At 43.7% G+C, this 20919-nt stretch overlaps 1 protein-coding gene across 1 annotated transcript; it reads right to left on the reverse strand.

Moving 5' to 3' along the window:
• Positions 1–11504: 11504 nt before the first annotated feature.
• Positions 11505–17099, reverse strand: SERLADRAFT_364466 (uncharacterized protein; the record flags this gene model as incomplete). The annotated part of the gene is made up of 10 exons (XM_007312204.1): positions 11505–12195; positions 12248–13746; positions 13803–14659; positions 14709–14867; positions 14917–15128; positions 15177–15282; positions 15335–15490; positions 15541–15940; positions 16175–16272; positions 17015–17099. The coding sequence occupies 10 exons, from the start codon at positions 17097–17099 to the stop codon at positions 11505–11507; spliced, it is 4263 nt and encodes a 1420-aa protein (XP_007312266.1).
• Between the last annotated feature and the right edge of the window lie 3820 nt (positions 17100–20919).

The following is a 20919-nucleotide window of genomic DNA, read 5'->3' on the forward strand; positions in this document are numbered from 1 at the left end:
TGGAGGATCCTGAGATCACCTGGATACTTAAGGATGAGAAGGCACATGGAATCATCCAGGACCACATCTCTGATGCCCTCCTAATGAGGACTGGAGACCTCACCAGCTCCAAGGAGTTATTTGATAAACTTGTCTCACTCCATCAGATGTCCAACATTGCCTCGGCCTTCTATTCATTCCAGCAACTCACCAAATTGTCCTGGGATGGGACATCACCTATCCAGGACCACATTGCAAAAATCCGGACAATTGATTCACACCTCTCTGGAATAAAACTAGGAGTTGATACCAAACTCATGGCCTTCGCTCTTCTCCAATCTCTCCCATGCACTCCTGAATGGCAAATATTTCAGTCATCAGTAATCAACATGATTGAAGAAAATAAATAAACTTACCTTTGATGCAGTTGAGATCTGGATCACTGCAGAAGTTGCACGACAGTCAGAGAAGGCCCCTGGAGGTTCCAAAACAGCACTCAAATCCGAGGAGAAGTGGTGTGACTTCCACAAAGCCAAAACACACAACACCTCAGAGTGTTGAACATTTCAGTCAGCCGGAAAAGGTCAAAGGAAGAAGGGAAAGGAAAGACATAAGGATAAAGGAAAAGAGAAGGAAAAGGCAAATACGGCGGAGCAATCATCTGGATCTGACTCTGAGGAGGAACAGAGTCATATTGCATTGGAACATGTACATATTTTCAAGCCCCTTGCTAAACACATTCAAGCTTACCTTGTGTCAGAACCCGAAAGACCAAAACAACAATTATTATTGACTCCGGAGCAACATCCCACATGGTCCCTCACCGCTCCTGGTTTGAGCCAGGAACATACCATGTTCTGCATCCTCCAAGGACAATCAGTTTTGGGGATGAATCCTCTGTAAATGCCATTGGCATTGGAACAGTAATCCTACAAGCAACTGTTGGCAAAAAGGACTACAATATTGCACTGTCAAATGTCTTACTTGTGCCAAACTTCACGTTAGCACTCGTCTCTGTCCATAAATTGTCCAAAATGGGGTTATCGACACTTTTTCCAGCAGGGTCAAATGCTTGTGAAGTTCGGAAAAAGGAGGAACTTATCCTCACTGCCTTACACAAGCGAGGACTTTATCACATCCAAGCAAAACCCAAAATCAATACGGAGTCAGCTTTTGCAGCAGTAGATGTAAATTTATTGCACAGGAGAATGGGACACATTGGAATGGACCGCTTGCAACGAATGGTTACAAAAAGACAGCTCCAGGACATAGACACCCTTACCGGAACCCCGGAGTTTTGTGAACCTTGTGCTTTAGGAAAGATGAAGAAATTACCTTTCAAGTCCACTGGAGGAAACCGAGCCAAGCGCCCCATACAAATTGTGCACACAGATGTTGGAGGACCAATCAAACCAACTTTCAGGGAGGGTTTTCGGTACTGGATTATCATTGTAGATGATTTCTCCAAATTTCCATGGATATATTTCCTAAAACATAAAAGTGAAGCACTGGAACAATACAAGCAATAGAAAGAAGATGTCCAAACATTCTTCCGGACTTATTTGGGAGAAGAAAATTTCACTCCACTATACACAGAATTCCTCCGGAGCGATGGGGGAGGAGAATATACTGGCAATGCATTCCAAAATCAGCTCCGAGGAGATGGTGTCATCCAAGAAACTACAGCTGCAGATACTCCGGAACAAAATGGTATTGCAGAACACATGAATCAGATATTGGCTACATTAGCAACCACTATGCTCCATGATTCCAAGCTCCCAAAGTCATTTTGGGTAGATGCCATGCAAACAGCTGCATATATCACAGCACGCAGCCCAGCATCAGGACTCCATGGAAAGACCCCATATGAAATACTGTTTAAAAGGAGAGTTGATCCAACTTTGTTTCGCCCTTTTGGATGCCAAGCATATGCCTTGATTCAGAAAGACAAAAGGCAAGGGAAGTTTTACTCTAAGGGGCGCAAAGCCATAATGATTGGCTACACACATGGAAAGCAAGCCTACAAACTCCTAGACACTGAAAAACGAACTGTGTTTTCCAGTCGGCATGTCATATTCAATGAATCCGGAAAGGTACAAAAGGACGACACTGCTCCCTGGAACACAGACACTAGCACAGATCAGTGGGAGGGACTCATTCCAGAGAATGCTCACTATCCGGACCAAAATACATTGGAGGAGGATGATCCTAACCCTCGGATCCGAGATCCAAATGAATTGCAAATGGAACCACATCTCCAAGGAGATGTTCCACAAGCAATGGAACCATATCAGCATGAAGATGTTCCGAGAGCAGTGGGAGCACCTGATCAGCTAAGACACCCTCCACAACAGTCTCTACAACCAAGACCTGAACACTGGCCATCTTCAGAACGGAAAGCCAAAGTAGAGTTACAGTCAGTGGGAGGACAGCCCCTCAACATACAGCCAGCTGATGTGGAAAAAGTCCGAATACAGCTAGACAGCCTGTCCATTGGATCAGCTTCTGGAAGACATACAACACCTCCAAGGAGTCATCCAACACCTCCGAGGAGTGATTCAACACCTTTAGGAGTGAGTGGGGCAACAAATACACAAATGCTGCTACTCCCTGGAGTACCTGCACAAGTTCCTAAAAGAGCAGTCATGCCTGCTGAAGTCCTAGGAGTACGCAAAAGCAGTTGCCAGACCCATCCTGCAGACAAAAACCGAGATTATCAAAGGACTCTAGATGAGGAACAGTCTTGAAAAGAGCAGCATGACAACTCCATGGAGAAACCTAACACTCCTGAGGTTCATGAAGAAACATCTGATACATAGGAGACATTCTTTGCTGGAATAGCAAGTACCGGTCCATCTAACACAGACCTTCCAAGGACACTAAAGGAAGCCTTATCACATCCGGATGGAGAATTATGGAAGTCTGCCTTGGAGGAGGAACTCCTAAGTCTCAATACCAATACAGTATATGACACTGTTCCACTTCCAAAGGGAGTAAAACCCATCACATCAAAACGGAAACATTGAGAGATACAAACTCCGGATTGTTGCACGAGGTTTTACTCAAAGGGAGGGGATTGATTACCAGGAGGTTTTTGCTCCGGTTGCAAACTTAGAGTCAATCCGAATTATTCTAGCCCTGGCAGCAAAGTACTACCTAGAACTTGATCAAATGGACATATCCACAGCTTATCTCAATGGAGAACTTGAAGAAGAACTGTACATGCTTCCTCCAGGGGGTGTTCCTATCCAACCTGGATACTGCTGGAGATTGAAGAAATCCATCTACGGGTTAAAACAAGCTGGTCGTACATGGAACAAAACTTTTGATCATAAGCTCCAGGAGCTCGGTTTCACAAGACTAAATGCAGAAATATGTCTCTATGTATTCCAGGACAACAAACAAATATGCTTTGTTGTTGTCTATGTAGATGACCTCCTCCTAGGAGCTTCATCCCGAAAATTCATGAATATCACAAAAGCCAAACTCGAATCCATATTCAAGATGCGGGACCTTGGAGAAGCAAAATACATCCTCGGAATAGAAATCCAACGTGATTGTTCAAACAAAACAATATCCCTATTGCAACGCCAATACATTGACACAGTCCTGGAGCGTACTGGAATGAAGAACTGCAAACCAGTATGGACACCAATGGCCCATGGATCAAAACTCCTTGCAAATGCTCCAGGGGAAGATATTGTGCAACACGAGATGCATATTGAAGGGCGTCAAGTGTCATACCTCTCAATTGTAGGCTCCCTCATGTATGCCATGCTCAGAACCCGCCCAGACATTGCCTACGTTGTTGGAATACTAAGCAGGCATAGCTCAGCTCCAAGGAGCCATCACTGGGAAGCTGCAAAATGTGTCCTCCAATATCTGAAAGCAACCAGGGACATGGAACTACAATATGATGGCGCAGATGTCTCCATGGACATGGATCTCTATGGATATTCAGATGCAGATTGGTCTGGAAACCCAGACATGTCTCGATCAACATCAGGGTTTGTCTTTATCACTATCCGAGGAGCAATCTCCTGGACAAGCAAAAAACAAAGCATGGTCGCTTTATCCTCCATGGAGTCAGAGTACATTGGATTGAGCAATGCTGGACAACACCTTGCATGGCTTTGGACATTTTTTGAAGAAATTGGACATGCTCAAAATGGACCTACAACATTGCACTGTGACAATCAAGCAGCTATTATTCTTACACGAGATCCACAGTTCCGTGCTTGCACAAAACACATTCAACGGAAATATCATTTTATCCAAGATGACTTAGTATCAAAGGGAGAGGCAGTAATCAGATACGTTCCTACAGGAGATATGGTTGCAGACATTCTCACTAAACCCCTCACTCATGAAAAACACTGGAAATTCTCTAAAGCTATGGGACTACGGTTGCACTCGAGTGGGAGTGACAAAACCGGATAAACCCGGTCTCTGCCGAAGCAGCCATTGTTCTCCATGGAGCATAGCCACCACTCCATGGAGTAACCATTGTTCTCCTAGGAGCACAATTGTACTCCTAGGAGTCATTATACTGTAGTGAGTAGCACCTCCGACTATAAGTAGTAGGGGGTTTAGTATAGAAATACCTCAGTCGTTTCTATAGCCTCTTGGGCAGCGGCTGAGGTATGTTACATTACATTTATTAGAGATCACACCTTAAACTAACATCCATTGTAGTTTATTACCAGGTTCTACCATAACATAATAGTTGGTTTACAAGCCAAATGCTGCAACATGTAAACAATAGAAACTGCTGGGAAATAACAATAATATTTTAAGCTGCTGGGAACTTACCTATGATTATATATTAGATAACTCTGTTCCTGTTATGGGACCTCCATGTTTTATTCTCACTCAGGGTAATCTTGTCTCCTGCTTGGATTTTTCTGTGATGTGGTGAGATAATCCTATGTGATTTGGAGATTTTTCTAAATCAGATTGGACTGGAATGATCCCATCTTGTTTTAAGATTTTCCCTGGCTGGTTTTGGATGATGCTTTACCCTTCAGGCATTGGTCCATATCAAATTGTGATGATCCTATCCTATTATCCATATTTAACTGGGATCATCCCATCCTCCTTTGGTATTTGTTTATGTTAAACTGAGATCATCCTGTTTCTCACTGGGATTTTACCATATTAGATTGGGATCATCCCATCCTCTTTTGGTATTTGTCCATGTCAAGCTGGGATGATCCCATTCTCTTCTGTCCAGATTAAACTGGGATGATCCCACCCCCTTCTGGTATTTGTCCATGTGAGAAGTGGGTAACCCCATGTTATGTGTGGACATGTACAGATTTAACCCGGATAATCACACTCTATTTCAGGGATTTGTTTACATCAGTATGGAATGATTCTCAGTAAAAAAAAGCAAAAGTTGGGCAATGTCAATGGTCAGAATTAGATTTGAAGGTAATTACCTGAGTTGTACATACTGCCATAAAAATATTAATCCAAAAAGAATGATGTGAGATAGTATTACTATCATATGAGAGACAGAGAATGTTGGCAGAAACCTTGCTTGGCATAAAATTATTTTTTCAGGATTCATTTCAATTTTCTCAATGAATACCTTTACAGCACTCAGATTGTTTTTGGACTCAGATACTGCACTATACATGGTCAGCATATAGGCACCACTTACCTTTTAGACATTCAGTTGATAGCTCCCTCACACTCAAGTCATCTGGTGTAGGAGTATCAAAATGGAGACCTTGTATATTATACTGTATATAGCAAGCATCCCCCTCTCCCCATAGACCTTCAGCAAGCAGCCCCCAGGAACCACTTTCAGAGAATGTACAACATGTAGTATCAAATACCTTGGTAGTGCCACCAAAGTGGTAATATTTATGTTTTTGCAAGAATATAACTTTATGTTTCTTTTTACTATGTTTTACTTTGTACAAGGTCAGGATTTTCCTCACAGAATGTGCCAGATCTAGTGTAAATCTAATATTTTATGTCTTTCTGCAGATTACTTTGTTGTCACAGCATTTATGTTGTTTTTCCTAGTTTTTGCTTCAGTTAATGGTATAATAAAACTTGTAAAAAAGCAGAAGCTACATATAACATCTATCAGAAAGGATAACAGTATCTTTCTAGTATACAGTTGCTGCAATTAATTATATGTAAAAATTGATAATACTCTATATTTAAAAGAAAGGCAATACTTTTCCCAAATTTGCAATAAGCTACAACAAGGAACTTGTTACTCATATATTTTGAAATAGTCTTGATTACATTAGGCTAAAGTACCCATTATCCAGCTGGAAAAGACTGGATATACCTTTACTAATTGGCCCAGCATTCTCACATATTAGTATTAGCATCAATGCCCCTGATACCATATGATATATGACAAGTTATTGGGATTATCCCATCTGAGGGATAATCCCACTATGGTACATGTTCTGATACCATGGGAAAATCTCAGAAGGGTGGTATTCAATAAAACTAAGTGAAACTCAGCCGCTGCCCGAGAGGCTATAGAAACGACTGAGGTACTTCTATACTAAACCCCCTACTACTTATAGTTGGAGGTGCTACTCGCTATATTATAATGACTCCTAGGAGTACAATTGTGCTCCTAGGAGAACAATGGTGACTCCGTGGAGAACAATGGCTGCTTTGGCAGAGACCGGGTTTATCCGGTTTTGTCAGTATTATCCCAGTTCTGCAATGATCTCATCCTTGCTACAGCATTTGGGATAATACCAGGAAAAACAAGCTCTTAGCTTGATACATTTACACAGATAGTTGAAGCTAAATGCTTATGTTTGGGGGTGACTGAAGTGTGACTTTACCCTCTCAATAATATGGCCCTTCATCTCACCAAGCTTGTCCAATAGTGTTTATGGGCTTTTCTTGACTATTGGGCCCTTATGTTAAAGTTTTTGTTTATGGCCCTTCATCTCACCAAGCTTGTCCAATAGTGCTTATGGGCTTTTCTTGACTATTGGGCCCTTATGTTAAAGTTTTTGTTGTGGCCTTATATTGTACTGGTCAGTAGCTTGCACCCATTTGTGTGAATTCATGCTGAATGTTGTCCATTTGTACTCTAATATCATATCCATGAAAAGGTAGAACCTGGCATCAGATAAGATAATGAGGGACTGAGGGTTAATGCCACTGCAAATATGGAATAATTGCTGGGACTGTGTCAGCCTCTGCTTGTTGTCATTAGGCAATACAGTACAAAGTGAGCTAGCACTAGCTATTGTTGCGGTTGGCACTGTCAGAGACACAGTTTGAACTTTGACGGTATTTGAGTTAGCAAGCAACTTGTAGGATGTGAAAAACTTTGAATAGCTGTTGAACCTGAACCAGACACTCATTTCTGGGGAAATACATGAGTTCATATACAATGCCAAAGAGTTTCCTATTGACATACCTTTGATACAGCAAGTGTGTGCTCTTCTTTCAAGTACTGTGACACAGTAGTGAGCCGTACTTTTTTTTGCATAGGCTCTTCAATTTTGGCTGGTGTCTCTTCACCAGTTAAGTCATGAACAGGTTTTTGCCTGGCATATACTGAGGGAAATTCCAAACTTGATGCAACTGGAGACACTGCTTAGTGAGATGCTGCTTGGCTGCCAGATGGGACTGGACCATGTTAAGGTGGAGACTAGGGTGGGATCAATGTTCAAGTCTTGAAGGATTATGTCTGACTCAATGTCACTGCTACAAGTCATATTGAGGAGGTTCTGGGGTTATCAGCCCTAGGATCTTCCTCTTCTTTGATTGATATTGATAAGAGACTATCAAATATTGTAAAATAGGATGAGTGTTCTTCCATTGGCTGGCTATGCTGCTAGCAGGCTGAAGGTTGTGGCTTCCATAGGTAGACTTAATGAAGGGAGTTGTGTTTCTTAAGTTGATGCTGGTGCAAATATTACAGTGATGGACAAAGTCACAGCCCAGGGCTGTGAACATCTCTATTCTACTTGTGAATAAGTATATAAGGGAGTTCCAGCCCTTATGCAACCCTTCAATGCGGCTGCCACCAGATCAAAAGTCTTAATGAGTTCTTAACAGGTAACCTTTCTTCACATGGGCCAGGTAATCAGTGTGAACCTGGTGTGAAAACAAGTGAGCATGAGTGCAGGTAAGCCTATTTACTGTAGTATTTGACACCCTTGCATTCAATTGATGGTGTTTTGAAGATTGTTTCACTAATATTACTTGCATTAGCTGAGCAATGTGTATTATTCATCCCATTAACAATAGCTGTCAGGTAGCTATTAGTGGTGAGCAGAAGTCCTGGAATTGGCACACAAAAAATATTTCAAGCTTACCTCATCATAAAGTGGAAAACATCAAAAACAACCTGTGTGCCAGGCATGAACACATTTATAGCTGCCAGAACATGGCAGCAGTTGTCTGCCACAATCATCCCTGGTAGGTCAGCACCTAACTTCTTATACCAAAGCTTCAGACCATCTAACTGCTTGTCAGCTGTGTTCAATGGATGTAAGGTAGATGTCTGTGATAAGGTCCTCAGTAATTGGTTGGTCATTATATGCTTTGCAGACAGTGCCTTGATAGCACCACATGGTGCAAGTATGTTGCATGGCTGTGCTGCTTTGTGTAACTTTGCAGGCAATCCTACACATATCTATAATACTGAAGAAGATGAAGTTCTGAACATATTTCATTCACCCATGACATAGCTCAGCAAGTCCTCCTGATGTAGTTGATGGACAAAGCTCAAATATCAAGTCATACAGGTCCCGTGTGATCCCGTATCTCTTGAAAAAATGGGGATATTGTCTAACATCAATAAAATAAGACAAGTCCGGTTTCTTTCCTTGAAGTAAACAGCATCAGTTACCCCACATTCTGGACACCTTTCAAGGTTCTCATGAAAGAACAGATGAATGACATTAAGTGGCTTAAGGTATGTTAATTCTGGCTTGATGGTTGGCTGAAATTAAAGCTTTTCCAGGTGCTTTATCACAGTGAATTTTTTCAAGTTAGTTTTTATACAACACACAAGCTACTATACAGAAACTAGTAGATAGACTATAATGATGTTATGACTACCACATGAGCATTAATTATTGGGAAAAGTGGGATAAAATATGTAAGATAAAAAAGAACCTGTTTCACCTGTATGCCAATGTACTACAGTGCAACTATAGATAGAAACTGAGCACCTATAAGCCTATGGTTATGACCCCTCCCAAAGGCTAAAGGATACTCAAACTGGCTTTCAAAATGGGATTGCTGCAAGAGTGACTAGCAGACTGTGAATTCCATGTGAATTGTAGGCTGGGTGTTTGTTTGCATGAGAAAACAAACTGGAACAAATAAATTTCAGTTGAAAACTTTGATGATGGAAAGATATGGAGACTTGTAGGATATCTGTAGTGCATCCTGAGGGCCTTGAAACCAACATGGAAACTGTAACAACCAAGAGTTTGTTACTCTGGCACACAACTCAGACAAGCTATAGAGATAATGATGAGGGAGTGATTACCCTTTAGGCTTCAACAAGTTAGTTGTGAGGATACAACAGGAGGACTCGCTGAGGAGTCTCCTTGATCTACTGGGGTATATATACTACTACAGGTTTGTTTGTACATATGTACTATACAGTTGATGAAGGCAGTGGCTGATGATGTCAGAGGGCGCAGCCCGTGTGACCAGCTCCACTGCGTGAGAGACTTGTATCTTAAATAGAAAGAAAGGCAGTGCAGCGTGAGAAAGTGGAGTTTGAACAAAAGGGAAAGTGCTGCATGGCACGGAGTGTGAAAACTACAGTAAAAGGTTAAAGAGGAGAATGAAAATTAAAGGTTCGAAAATGTGTTATCGTAACAGAAACAATTGTATTCTCCCTTGCTGTCAGCAAGAGAACACAAAGGCTGTGAAGTAAATGCTGCCATAGATCCGGATGTAGGCCTTTACTTGCTAATGGCTCTAGCCAACATGAAGCAACTAACTTAATCTGAATATCAGGGCCCTTGTAACATGTGCCTATATCTCCGTGAATGGTCAAAAAGCAGCTGTGACAAGAGATTTTGTCTCAAAAGCTAGCTTGAGGGGAGGATCATTATTGGCAAGCCTAGGATATACCCGGCTGAGCACTCTTCAATCAAAGCCCTGCTCATGCTGGAGAAACCAAAGATTCTCAAGCTCATAGTTTGCAAGGAGGGTGGGACAATGGGTAAAATACCCATGTATATGACCGGTTTATTATATTTTGGTACTTGAAAGATGCTGGAACAAGCTTACTTGTCATTACCGTAGGAACTAGTGGTACTAAAAATAACTTGGTCACTATATTGACTGAGATGCAACTTGAAAAACAATCCACAACTGCAGGTGATGTAATTATGGACAGAAGCACAGTGCAGATGGGAAGCAAGGATATTGTGCAAGTCGGGTAGATGTTGGGTAGATGTTGGTGCTCAAGATTGATGCTCAGGAAGTAAGGAAATAAGGTTCCAGAGATGTGGTGTCATAAAGTGATTTCCCTGGCTGCCCCTGCCAATTCACCAGGAACTGCCCTGCCAGTTTTTCTGGGACGCCTGTGACACCATTTTCCTTGCTATGACCGATTTCTTGTTGCTAAGCACTCTGTATGTAATCCTTAAAGGTAGGGCTCATGCACACACCACTAACATCAGGTGATCTGTGACAGCCTGTAACCCACTCAAATCCATGCTTGTTGTGACACTGTGTCCGACTCCATTTTCTTAATGGCAACTGCACATTGCATATTTCTGACACTCGGCTAGCACAGAGTTGGGCAGAATCAAGCTGAAAAACTTTCTGTGCAATTTTTTAAGACAAAAATAAGGTTTTGTGCATGCCATTAGATATTCCTGGACCTGTAGGTTCCAGGTGTCCAAATGCCAATTGTCTGCGGTGATTTCTATTGACCTTTTTGTATTTAGTCACACATGATTATGCCATCATCATTTTTCAATGTGAGTCCATCAGTGTTACCAGGTTCTCCCTTCATAGCTGGGCTGATTCCTTTCAATAACAGGTGTGCTACAATGGTGAGGATGAAGCTAGGTGCTATGGAGGAGCACTGGTGTGGCTACTACGAGATTACTCTGGGTCTTACCAAACTTTATGTCTGTTTGCCACAACAATGGGGAGTAGCTCCCCACACATACAACTAGCACAGATAAATGGTGCTACATAGTTTCCTTAACAGTGTGTCCATTGCACATGTGAATGTAACCTGCTATACATTCAACCAGTCAGATCCAACAGAAACTTTGGGTCCAGGTCTGCCCCGGAGGGCAATGTTATATACAAGAAAGCACAGGTTAGTGGTGTGTGCATGAGCCCTACCGACAGGGTCCGACGTCCACTCTCCTCTGCGCGCTTACATAAGACATAGTTTGGGACCGTCTGAATTCGAGACTAGGTTGCATCCGGTGTCCAACAATAATAGCAACATATCCAAATTTGAATGGACATACACCATGTTCCTGGAGGTATACTAATATATATGCATCTAGAGGGGGATCATAAAGAAGGAACAATCACGACTGTGATCTCGCTACATGCTCATTGTCAAAATCGCTCATCGGTCGGCGACTGTTCATCGAGCTTGCAAGCTGCCTCTGCCAGCCATCGAGCTCACTGGATAAGTCTTCGAAAGCCTTGGCGTTTTCGGAACTGGATGTACTAGGTGGTCTACCCGATATACCTGAGAGAGGTCGATAATTACTTGGGTCAACCTCAAGTAATAAATGGATCTTATGGGAAAGCTGCTCATTCTCCCGCTTGATATTCGCATTCTCGTTGCTGAGTTTCTCCAACATGGTCTCATCGGAACCACCACGAGCAATAACCAGCGCATTGCTGAGTCTTTCAACATCGTGTTCAAGCTCCTCAACTCGTACGAGGCGATCGTCAGATTCCCTCTGAGCGAGGAGAAGGTTGTCCTTCATGGTTTCGAGCTCCTTTTCCAATGACTCCACACGCAGTCGCAGTTCCCTACCCTCGTTCCCATGGCGGTGCGCCTGTCGTTGAGCCTCAATTAACTGATTGCGCAGCAGGTCGTGATTATCATCGGGGGGAGTATTGTGGCCATTGAAGCCACGTGTCCGAGAACCTGGTTCTGTACTAGATCTGCCTCGTCCAGCGTCCAGCTCCGTCTGTAGATTTGCGTTTGTCGTTTTTTGTTTCGTTAATTCATCCTTCATTTTCCGCATCATTTTCTCAGTCCCTCTATATTATATTTGAGAATGATTGTCAGAACAACAGCTATGGTACTACTTACTTCACGTAATGAACTGCCAGCTGATAGTCTTCTTCCATCTGTTGCATTCGAACCTTGAAGCCTCGCTCAGTCTCTTCAAGCCTTCGTTCAGCCTCAACCGCCCGAGCTTGAGCCGCAAGCACGATTGAATCATCACGATTAGCAGGACTTTGGGTTGATCGCACTCGATCGAATTGCTCGGATAAAACATTGACCCGCGCTTCGACACCCTTTTTCTGTTGTAGAACCTCATTAAGCTCTTTCTCGACGTCTTCATGTAGTCGAGTCTCCTCTGCCAATCTTTCTTGAAGGCTTGCTATTCGTGATGAGCACTCTTCAGTGAATCTAGGGCCTGGATCATCATCACAACGGCCGATACCATGCTCTGCTAGATAACTGCGCAACATCGCCAAGCGGACGTTAGCTTCATATGCCTCCTTTCCTTTCTCCCGTAACTCAGAATATCTCTCAACTAAATCCTTGCGAAGGCGCCCGCTGTCGGAGGTCGCACTTGATAGCTGGGCGCGCAAACCCACGATCTGTGACCGCAGGAAGGATCGATCAGATTCCGTCTCCCTGACTTTATGTCGCTCCTCATTGAAGTCCTTTTGCATCTCCTCCAGGCGTTGCGTACTCTCCCTTACCAGCTTGCGTAACGAGGCGTTTTCCGTTTCCATAATTTCGATTTTCTCGGTATGACGTCGTACACAGCGATCCTCGTCTGCCTTCAAATCTCGGTGTGAGTCAAGCAATTCTCCGAGACCGCCGGTAGTGAGGGCTCTAAAAGCATCCGCCTCCTCGCGCGATTTTGCCCAAGAATTCTCAACATCTACCAGTCTGCCCCTTGCAGATTCAATCTCCGATGTTCGTGATTCCAGCTCTCCGCGTAGCTCAGCCAAATCAGTCTCGAGTTGAGTAATATGCTCAAGAGCACGTTGATGTTGCATGTCAAGCACCTCTGCTCGAGACGATGCTGCTTGGAGTGCTGTGCGGGCTTGGTCAAGTGCACGAACGTGTTGATCCCGTGAATGTTCCAGTTCTTGGAGTTGATTGCGAGCATGCGAATGTTCTGTCTCCTTCTGTTCTAGCAGCGATGTCTTAGTAAGGAGTCTGTCTGCCTGATCTCGAAGAGCAGCTTCCATTGCAGCATAACGATCCTGCAGCTCGGACTGTTTCTGTACAATTTTATTTCGTGATTCTTCCAGGATATCAGCACGTTTGTTTGCATCTATCGCTCGCGCTTCCGATTGTTCCAAAAGGGTGGTTTGAAGGGAGCACGAGTCGCTGAGATCCTCTATCCTTCTACGGTGAATCGCCTGATCTGATAATGAGATCGATAGTTGGCGCTCAAGCTCGCTAATGTGATCACGCTCCAACCTTGCGGCATCCCTGTGAGCTGCAGCCTCGTAAGCACTTAATTTAGCGCGGTAATATGCCGCCTCTTGAACAGCGCTCGTTTGGACGCGTTCCGCATCAGCAATCCGCTGAGAAGCTTCACGTGCTTGAGTCACAAGAGAGGTCTTTTCAATCATCAGTAAATTAGTGTCTAAACATCCGAGAGGTAGGTGGCCCATACCTGTAATTGAGCCTTGAAGTGCTTAAAGTTGAGCAGCATGTCTGCAACCGCGCGATTATTCGAATCATTAGGAACCCCGCTCAAATTTAAATCTTCTGCCTTAAAAGATTCCTCGTCAGGATACACGAAACCAGAGCGAGATGCTTTCACAAGCGCAGCCTTCATCCAAATTTCCCTTTTCTTCAACAGTTCGACTTCTATCTCCATGACTTTATAGTCTCGTATCAAGTCTGCAGTCACGTTACCTGTTGACCCAGACTTCGCATCATGAGAAGAACCATATCCGTTGACGACGGGTAAACCAGGGAGATAAAATGCGCCAAGAGGTGGTTTACTACGGTCGATTACGGGCGATGGACTGCGAGCACTCGGCCCATTCATGCTCGTGGAGACATTAGCAGTGTTCAGCGGCTGCGGACCATCATGTTTTTGAGATACAGGAGATGTCGTTCTGTTGACCGAACCAAAAGATGTAGGACTCCGCTCATGTTCTGAATACGCTGCTCGATCCTTCGACTCGCCATCCGCCAAGTGTCCCTCGTCAATCCCAAGCATGTCATCGTTGTCTCTTCTCGAATGGGTTTGTGCCTGTCCCTTGCCGTTGTTTGGGATAGATTGAGAGTTATCACTGAAGATTTTAATGCCCGGTCTAGAGCCAGGAGGTGACACAGCACGCCGGAAGTCTTCAATATCGGAACTTAAGGGACCAGATGGAGACAACGAGCGAGAATTATTCATTATTGAACTTCCTTGCGTGGATATAGAAGCGGATTGTTGAACGGGCGGTGCACCAGCAGACGCCTTGCGTACCACCCCACCTGAAAGTCCTTTATTCGAATCGGGGTATTTGATATGTTCTGACAAGCCCTTGAATAATTTCATATCCAAAATAGCGATAGAACGTACTTGTGTCTAATACATGGATGATACTGGGATCATCGCCCTTCATGGGTGTAAAAGATTCACCACCTAAAACGAAGACTCGACTACCCATCGAAGCCATGGCATGCCCGGAACGGCCACTAGGGGATGGCCCCATGTTTTGGAACATATACCACCTTTGATCTATACAGCTCGAGCCCACTAGCCGTGTAGATTTGAAATGTGTACTCACTAGACATTTTAAAGGCGGCAAGGTCACCAAGGTCCTTGCCGTCTACGCCTCTACCACCGAATATGTATATAACATCATCCACAAGCGCTGCTGCATGTCCTTCCCGTGGAGAAGGGATGAATCCAATGCATTGAAGTTCAGTCCATCTTCTGGTGCTGGCATCAAATGACCAAGTATCATTATAATGATACTGTCCATCAGTACCACCAAAACTACAGAAAATCATGAGATACGAGGAGGTAAGACGTCCATAAACGTACACAATAATTCGATCACCAAAAGTTATGCAGGCATGACCTGTACGTTGGGCAGGTCGTTCAGACCCAGGTATAGGCTCAAATAATTCCCAAGCTGCCCTGGTTCGCACTGCAAGCAGAACTATGATCATCTCGTATCAATGATGATTATTGCGGCTTACAAGAATTAAGATCGAATGCCCATAAATCATTCAAAAACTCTCCGTCAACCTGTCCGCCAAAAACGAAAAACTTCGTGCCGACCATAGTAACTGCATGACCATATCGCCCAGCAGGGGACGGTCCATGGACATTAACTCTGGTCCATTCACGGGATACTTCATCGGGAACGTTAGTTAGGAAGGTATGTGAATGGTCGAATGCTCACCTAAATTTAGCAGATACAAACCATCGTCCTGTTTATCTGTCGACTTAGACTGTGGATCGGTTTTGGTGTCACCTCCCCAGACTACTAAGACGTTGCTGACCAGAGCACTCGCATGTCCAACGCGCGATGAAGGAATTTCGCCCGCAGTCTGCATTAAAGTCGCAGAGAGGTCCCGAGTGGAGAAGACATAAAGGTCATTGCGAGCACTTTCACGGACTAGGCCTCCAAAAAGATATAGTTCACCACTAGATGTTGCTGCGGCTGGAAGGGCATGACCATAACGTGGGAATGGGGAAGGAGAAGAAGACGATGGAGGAACAACGTCTGCGTTTGGGATCATTTGAGGGGGAGAGAGGAGAAGTCGTCGTGCTGACCAAGGATACGCTGGTCGCTGCTGCTGCTGAAGAGGTTGCGACGTTTGTGATGACTGTTGGGATGATATATGAGACTGTGGTGTGTGGCTTGGGCTTGCACCACGGGTTTGGAGGCGTGACTGTGGCTGGAGAGAGACTGAACTCCCGACACCGTTTGTGGGTGCTCCACTGAATTTGTCCAGGGACAAATTATATGGTCATGAAGAAAAGGTTATGATATGAAGTACACGAGATAGAATTATAGGGCTAAATACTTACACATCTTTCTCTCTGGCTGCCGGTGGATGTGGTTGTTGATGGGCTTGCGCTTCCTTGGGAGCTAGCTGAGCGAGTGCCTGGCTGGGAGTTTGAGTAATAGCTGCATTGGTTTGAAGCTTGCTTGCGCTTGGATGCTTCTTCCTACCAGAGAAGAAGGACATTCGTCTGGTTCTGTTTCCTAGGAGGGACGGTATGGTTGATTAACGTTGTGATTATTGGATTAAAGAAGGAAGTCTGAAGACAATGGGGGAAAACAACAGCCCTGGCTTGAAGTTAGGTTGAGCAGTTTGCAGAATTTTGAGCGCGGAGGCTTATGGTTGGGGATGGTTACGGATGGCGACCTGACAAAATTTTTCCCAGTTGATGGGCGAATGGTGGAGTAACGGAGTATCAATACCTCACATGACTACTTGTATATATTTATGTGACATGTTGCATATCATGTGACATTCACAGCATTATCAGTTCGAAAAATTGAGCTCCCTTGCTTACCTAGTTCAATATATGATGAGTCGATATCTTGTAAATACCATCGCCCTCCGGACACCCCTGGCACCTAAAAGGCCACTTAACAGTATACACCAAGGTCTGTATACAATGCAGTACACCAAATTTTTATTTTCAAAATTTAGGAATGTATAACCACCTGGTCCTCCCAGTTAGTCAGCCTTCTAATAAAGGATGGTTTACTGACTGGGCTGATTATTACAAGGCTCTCATACGGAAAGCTCCAGACACCAGCATTAAATCCTGCCCGAGATCCAGAACTAGCCGTTGGCAGAGTTATTTGGGTTTTGCTTATCGATTCCGAGGGCCTCCGCATACACAATATATACAACGACTTTCAGGACCAGCTCTTCCCACGCTGTTTCCTTGTTTCTCGTCATTGTTGTCTCCCCACCATTGTTGTTGTTGTTGTCTCCCCATTGTTGCTGTCATCACCCCCTACCCACTGTCGTCATTGTTGCCTCCCCACCATCATCTCATTATTGTTGTCTAGCATCACAGCCACGGAAGTAAGTCCACATTATGATGTATTATAAACTATACTAACAGAAGTGCTATATACCGTTTAAACAGAATGGCCGTCTGATCTCTATCAACAAAATATAACAAGGAGTAATGCTCTGTTGAAGAGCATGTGGCCTATGTAAGTGCCATCCATCAATTTCACTCTGTATGTTCGTCAATTGACTGATCAGCCAGATGTAGCGGCTGTCTTAACTCTGGAAACAGTGTGGCAATATGTTGGCTTTCAAGCATCTGTGTCACATCATCATGTGGCCTCTAGTATGCACGGTCAAAATTTGTAAGGATGTCTTCAAATTGGTCAAGAACAGGGTTCAGAGAGAAGAGAAGACCTGTGTCTTCCAGCAAGGAATTGTGATAGCAATCAGTGGACCTTTGGAGGGATGCAATAGCACCGGCAGGTGGTTGACTTGGGACTGTTGATCCTCCCACCTGAATAGCGACTGCAGAAGATGTCAAAGGAGTTTTGCCATCAATGGTACGTATATCTATGCATCATCATTTGGATATTGTATGCTCATTGACAGGGCTTCAGAGCTGTTTGGTTCCCTTGTCTGATCTAGTTTGCCTACGGGTGTCTGCAATTTCCCCACTATCAAGTTTTCTGTTGCGGTTATTCAACATTTCCATATACCCTTCTTTGCTAATACTTTTCCAGTGTGTTGCTCCAGATTGCCATTTTTGCAACAGCATTTCAAGGTCTGGAAGAGTGCTTGTTGCTTCACTCAAGTTCTTGAAAGCAATGTTCTCAGGCCAGCCTCTAATATCAACTCTGTAACGTTGAACAACATTCCACCAATACTGTGCCCATTGCATCTTGGCATTGGGATTGTCAGTAATCTCGGCTAAGGCAGGTTAGTCGATTTGCTAGGCAACAGAAAATATGCTTTACTGACCAAGCTTTGTTGTTATTTCTGTGCGAATCTGTGCTTGGACACTAGCAATACGCTGTCGGTGATTACTTGCTGCACCTGCTGACTAGTAAGTGTTCCTGCTCATTTTAACAACTTTTATAATTTGCCTTTTATACCCTGTACAGCATAACCCTCAAGTTTTGTTACGAGGTCCTGATCGATACCCATCACAGAAGGCCTAAATTCCTCAGCACCCTCTGTCGCAAAAGAAATCCCACACAATGGCAAGTTGGTAGTGACTCAAGCACAATATAGTAAGGTCTCCACTCCGGTTCAGTAGCGCAAGTTGCTGAGCTGCAAGCAATAAGTAAGTATATATGTTGATGTCTGGGGTCAATACTCACTTCCGACTCTACAGCTTGGAGTGTTTGTGTAACATCATTCACTCTTGATTTTGTAGATATACAAAAACCTTTCCTTTTTTTTTTCTGTGGTTTCTGAAGTCTTCGACGAGACATGCTTTCTCGTCTGAAGTGAGTGTGTGGTATTTGGCACTGTGGTCATGAACAAGGCTTTGTAGGACAGCCGTCCCACTCCCTTCTACAAATGGGTCAGGTCATTTTAGTCTTATGGTGTTGGTAAGTAAAGCACCTACTATTGCTTTGTTCTATCTCACAACTTTTCTTCCAGCAAAAAACATTCCACGCACTCAGCTTCTTTTGTTCTTGGCACTTTAAGACTTGGCCAAAATAGAGGTCACTTTGGACACGCCGATAACCCCTGCAATTTGATGTTGCAATGGCCATCATTGTATTGTCAATGCATTCCCAAGCGGCTTTGAGATCATTCCTGAGCTGTTGGGATCGCTCACTGTGCTTTGCTGCAATAATAGCCCTTGCTTCTTTGCTAAGTCACACACAGGGCCAAATGCGGGTTAGGCCTTGGGTATCATGGGGCTGGTATGAGTACGGGCCCCAGCACCTCGTTTCCTGACCGTGTATACCTGGTGTCCAGCCATGGGTAATAGACCTTGTAGAGAAGAGATGATGGGTATCAACACAGAGAGTGGGTGTGCACCGAAGTTTATCAGTAGCCCTACACTACTTTTATACTGAACTGACTCGGACAACGGGAGGGCACATGTTTATATTCCCGGAATTGAAAAACATACAAAACATTGAGATTAAAGTCTAAGACAAAACAACGAAGGCACAAGCTACGTGTAACAGTAAGAAGACGTACACCACACCGTAGAAAGCGGACAATGTTGTAGATGTGTAGCTTGTCAGCATGAGGAGACATTTCAATGAATAAGATATTTTACGTACAACAAGAGTGTCAGCTGAATCAACAAGCAAAGCTTTGCAAAGATTTGAGGCCTGCTCATATGTAAGATTCCAGCTTGGAGATCTCAACACAGCCTCCCAATGGCTGCTTTGTACAGAGACAATGAGCTCTGTCCAAAGTTTCAATATGAAAATGTCGTCTAAACCAAACCTATCCAACACTGCATCCATGTTTGGTCCAATACTCATAATTGGGGGTCAACATGGTTGCAAGGCACAAGTTTGAACTGAGCAAGTAGTACTCTACTAAGTGTTGCTAAACTCCAAAATGTAAACTGTGTCCTGTCCCTATCGGTCAGTGGTGCAATGAAGATATGAGAGTTACAGTGAAAGCTCCTTCAAGTGACCCTCAGAGTCAGAGGATATAAAATAATGTAAGAACCAGCCTCTTTGTCTTGAAATAAAGTTCTGCAAGTGCCACCCACAGCCGCACTTCTGTTATATTGTACGAAACATTTATATTGTACCAAACTACTACAGTGCTCAGGATAGAGTTCCAATGAAGTTAAAAGTGTCATAGACCATTTCTGCATGCTCCTGTCTTGTTGTTAAATCTGAATCAAGCAAGTCTGTATCCAGTATTTCGTTTGATATATCCACCACGTCTGAAATACACTTTTAAACATATGAATTACAAAAAAGAAAGAATAACATACCACCTGAGGGGGCAGGCTGTTTTTTGACAGCAGTGGCAAGGCAATCTTGTAGTCGAACACCTATGCCATGTTTCCCTGAAAATTTGGGCATTGATTCTATGTAATCTAATCAGCGTAAGTGAACTTGATTTACAGCTGAATGCCACAGCCATTGTTGTTTTAGCTCTCCTCCAAGCATGGGATTAGATAGATTAAGTTCCTGAATGACTTGAGTAACTTTATTTTCCTCATTGTATATTGCTGTTTGTAAACAGCACATTTCAACATTCAACCGAACAATTTCTTCACGAGCCCGGCATAGCTTGAAATACTTGACACAAGCCGCCCTGTTTGCTGGTTTTGTCCAGTCCTGCATACAAATATCAGTTCGTGCATCGCGTAAAAGATTAAATTCACCAAGAAATGTAAAATTGGCTATATCCTTCCAGGATATTTTTGGTCGTGGTGGGTTGAGAAGATCCGCTTGGACATTGTAGCAATTTATGGCATCGCAGATGGCCTCTGATCGCCGCTGCAAGCCTTTTGATATATGCTGTCAAAGCTTGTAGCCTATACCATAAGACTGAGGGTAGATATATGAATATGCAAAGGATTGTCTTATCTGTCCCTGGCATCAAAATCTTCGACAGCTCAAAGAGCCTCATGACAATGAGACACTCCAAATCATCTACCGTTGTTTGATACTTTGAAATAGACTTGGCCTCCTGGTAACGGTTATACTCTGTGCTTCCTATAGCCCATTGTTCCTCAATACATAGTTGTACCTCAAGGTCACCGACATTTTTCTCTGCATTTTGTAGCCTAGCATATGCATTATCAACACGGGATCCGAGTCTGCAAGAGAGCATTGTTAATGTCTTGG

This window comes from Serpula lacrymans, assembly GCF_000218685.1.
Source record: "Serpula lacrymans var. lacrymans S7.9 unplaced genomic scaffold SERLAscaffold_1, whole genome shotgun sequence".
Lineage (NCBI taxonomy): Eukaryota > Fungi > Basidiomycota > Agaricomycetes > Boletales > Serpulaceae > Serpula > Serpula lacrymans.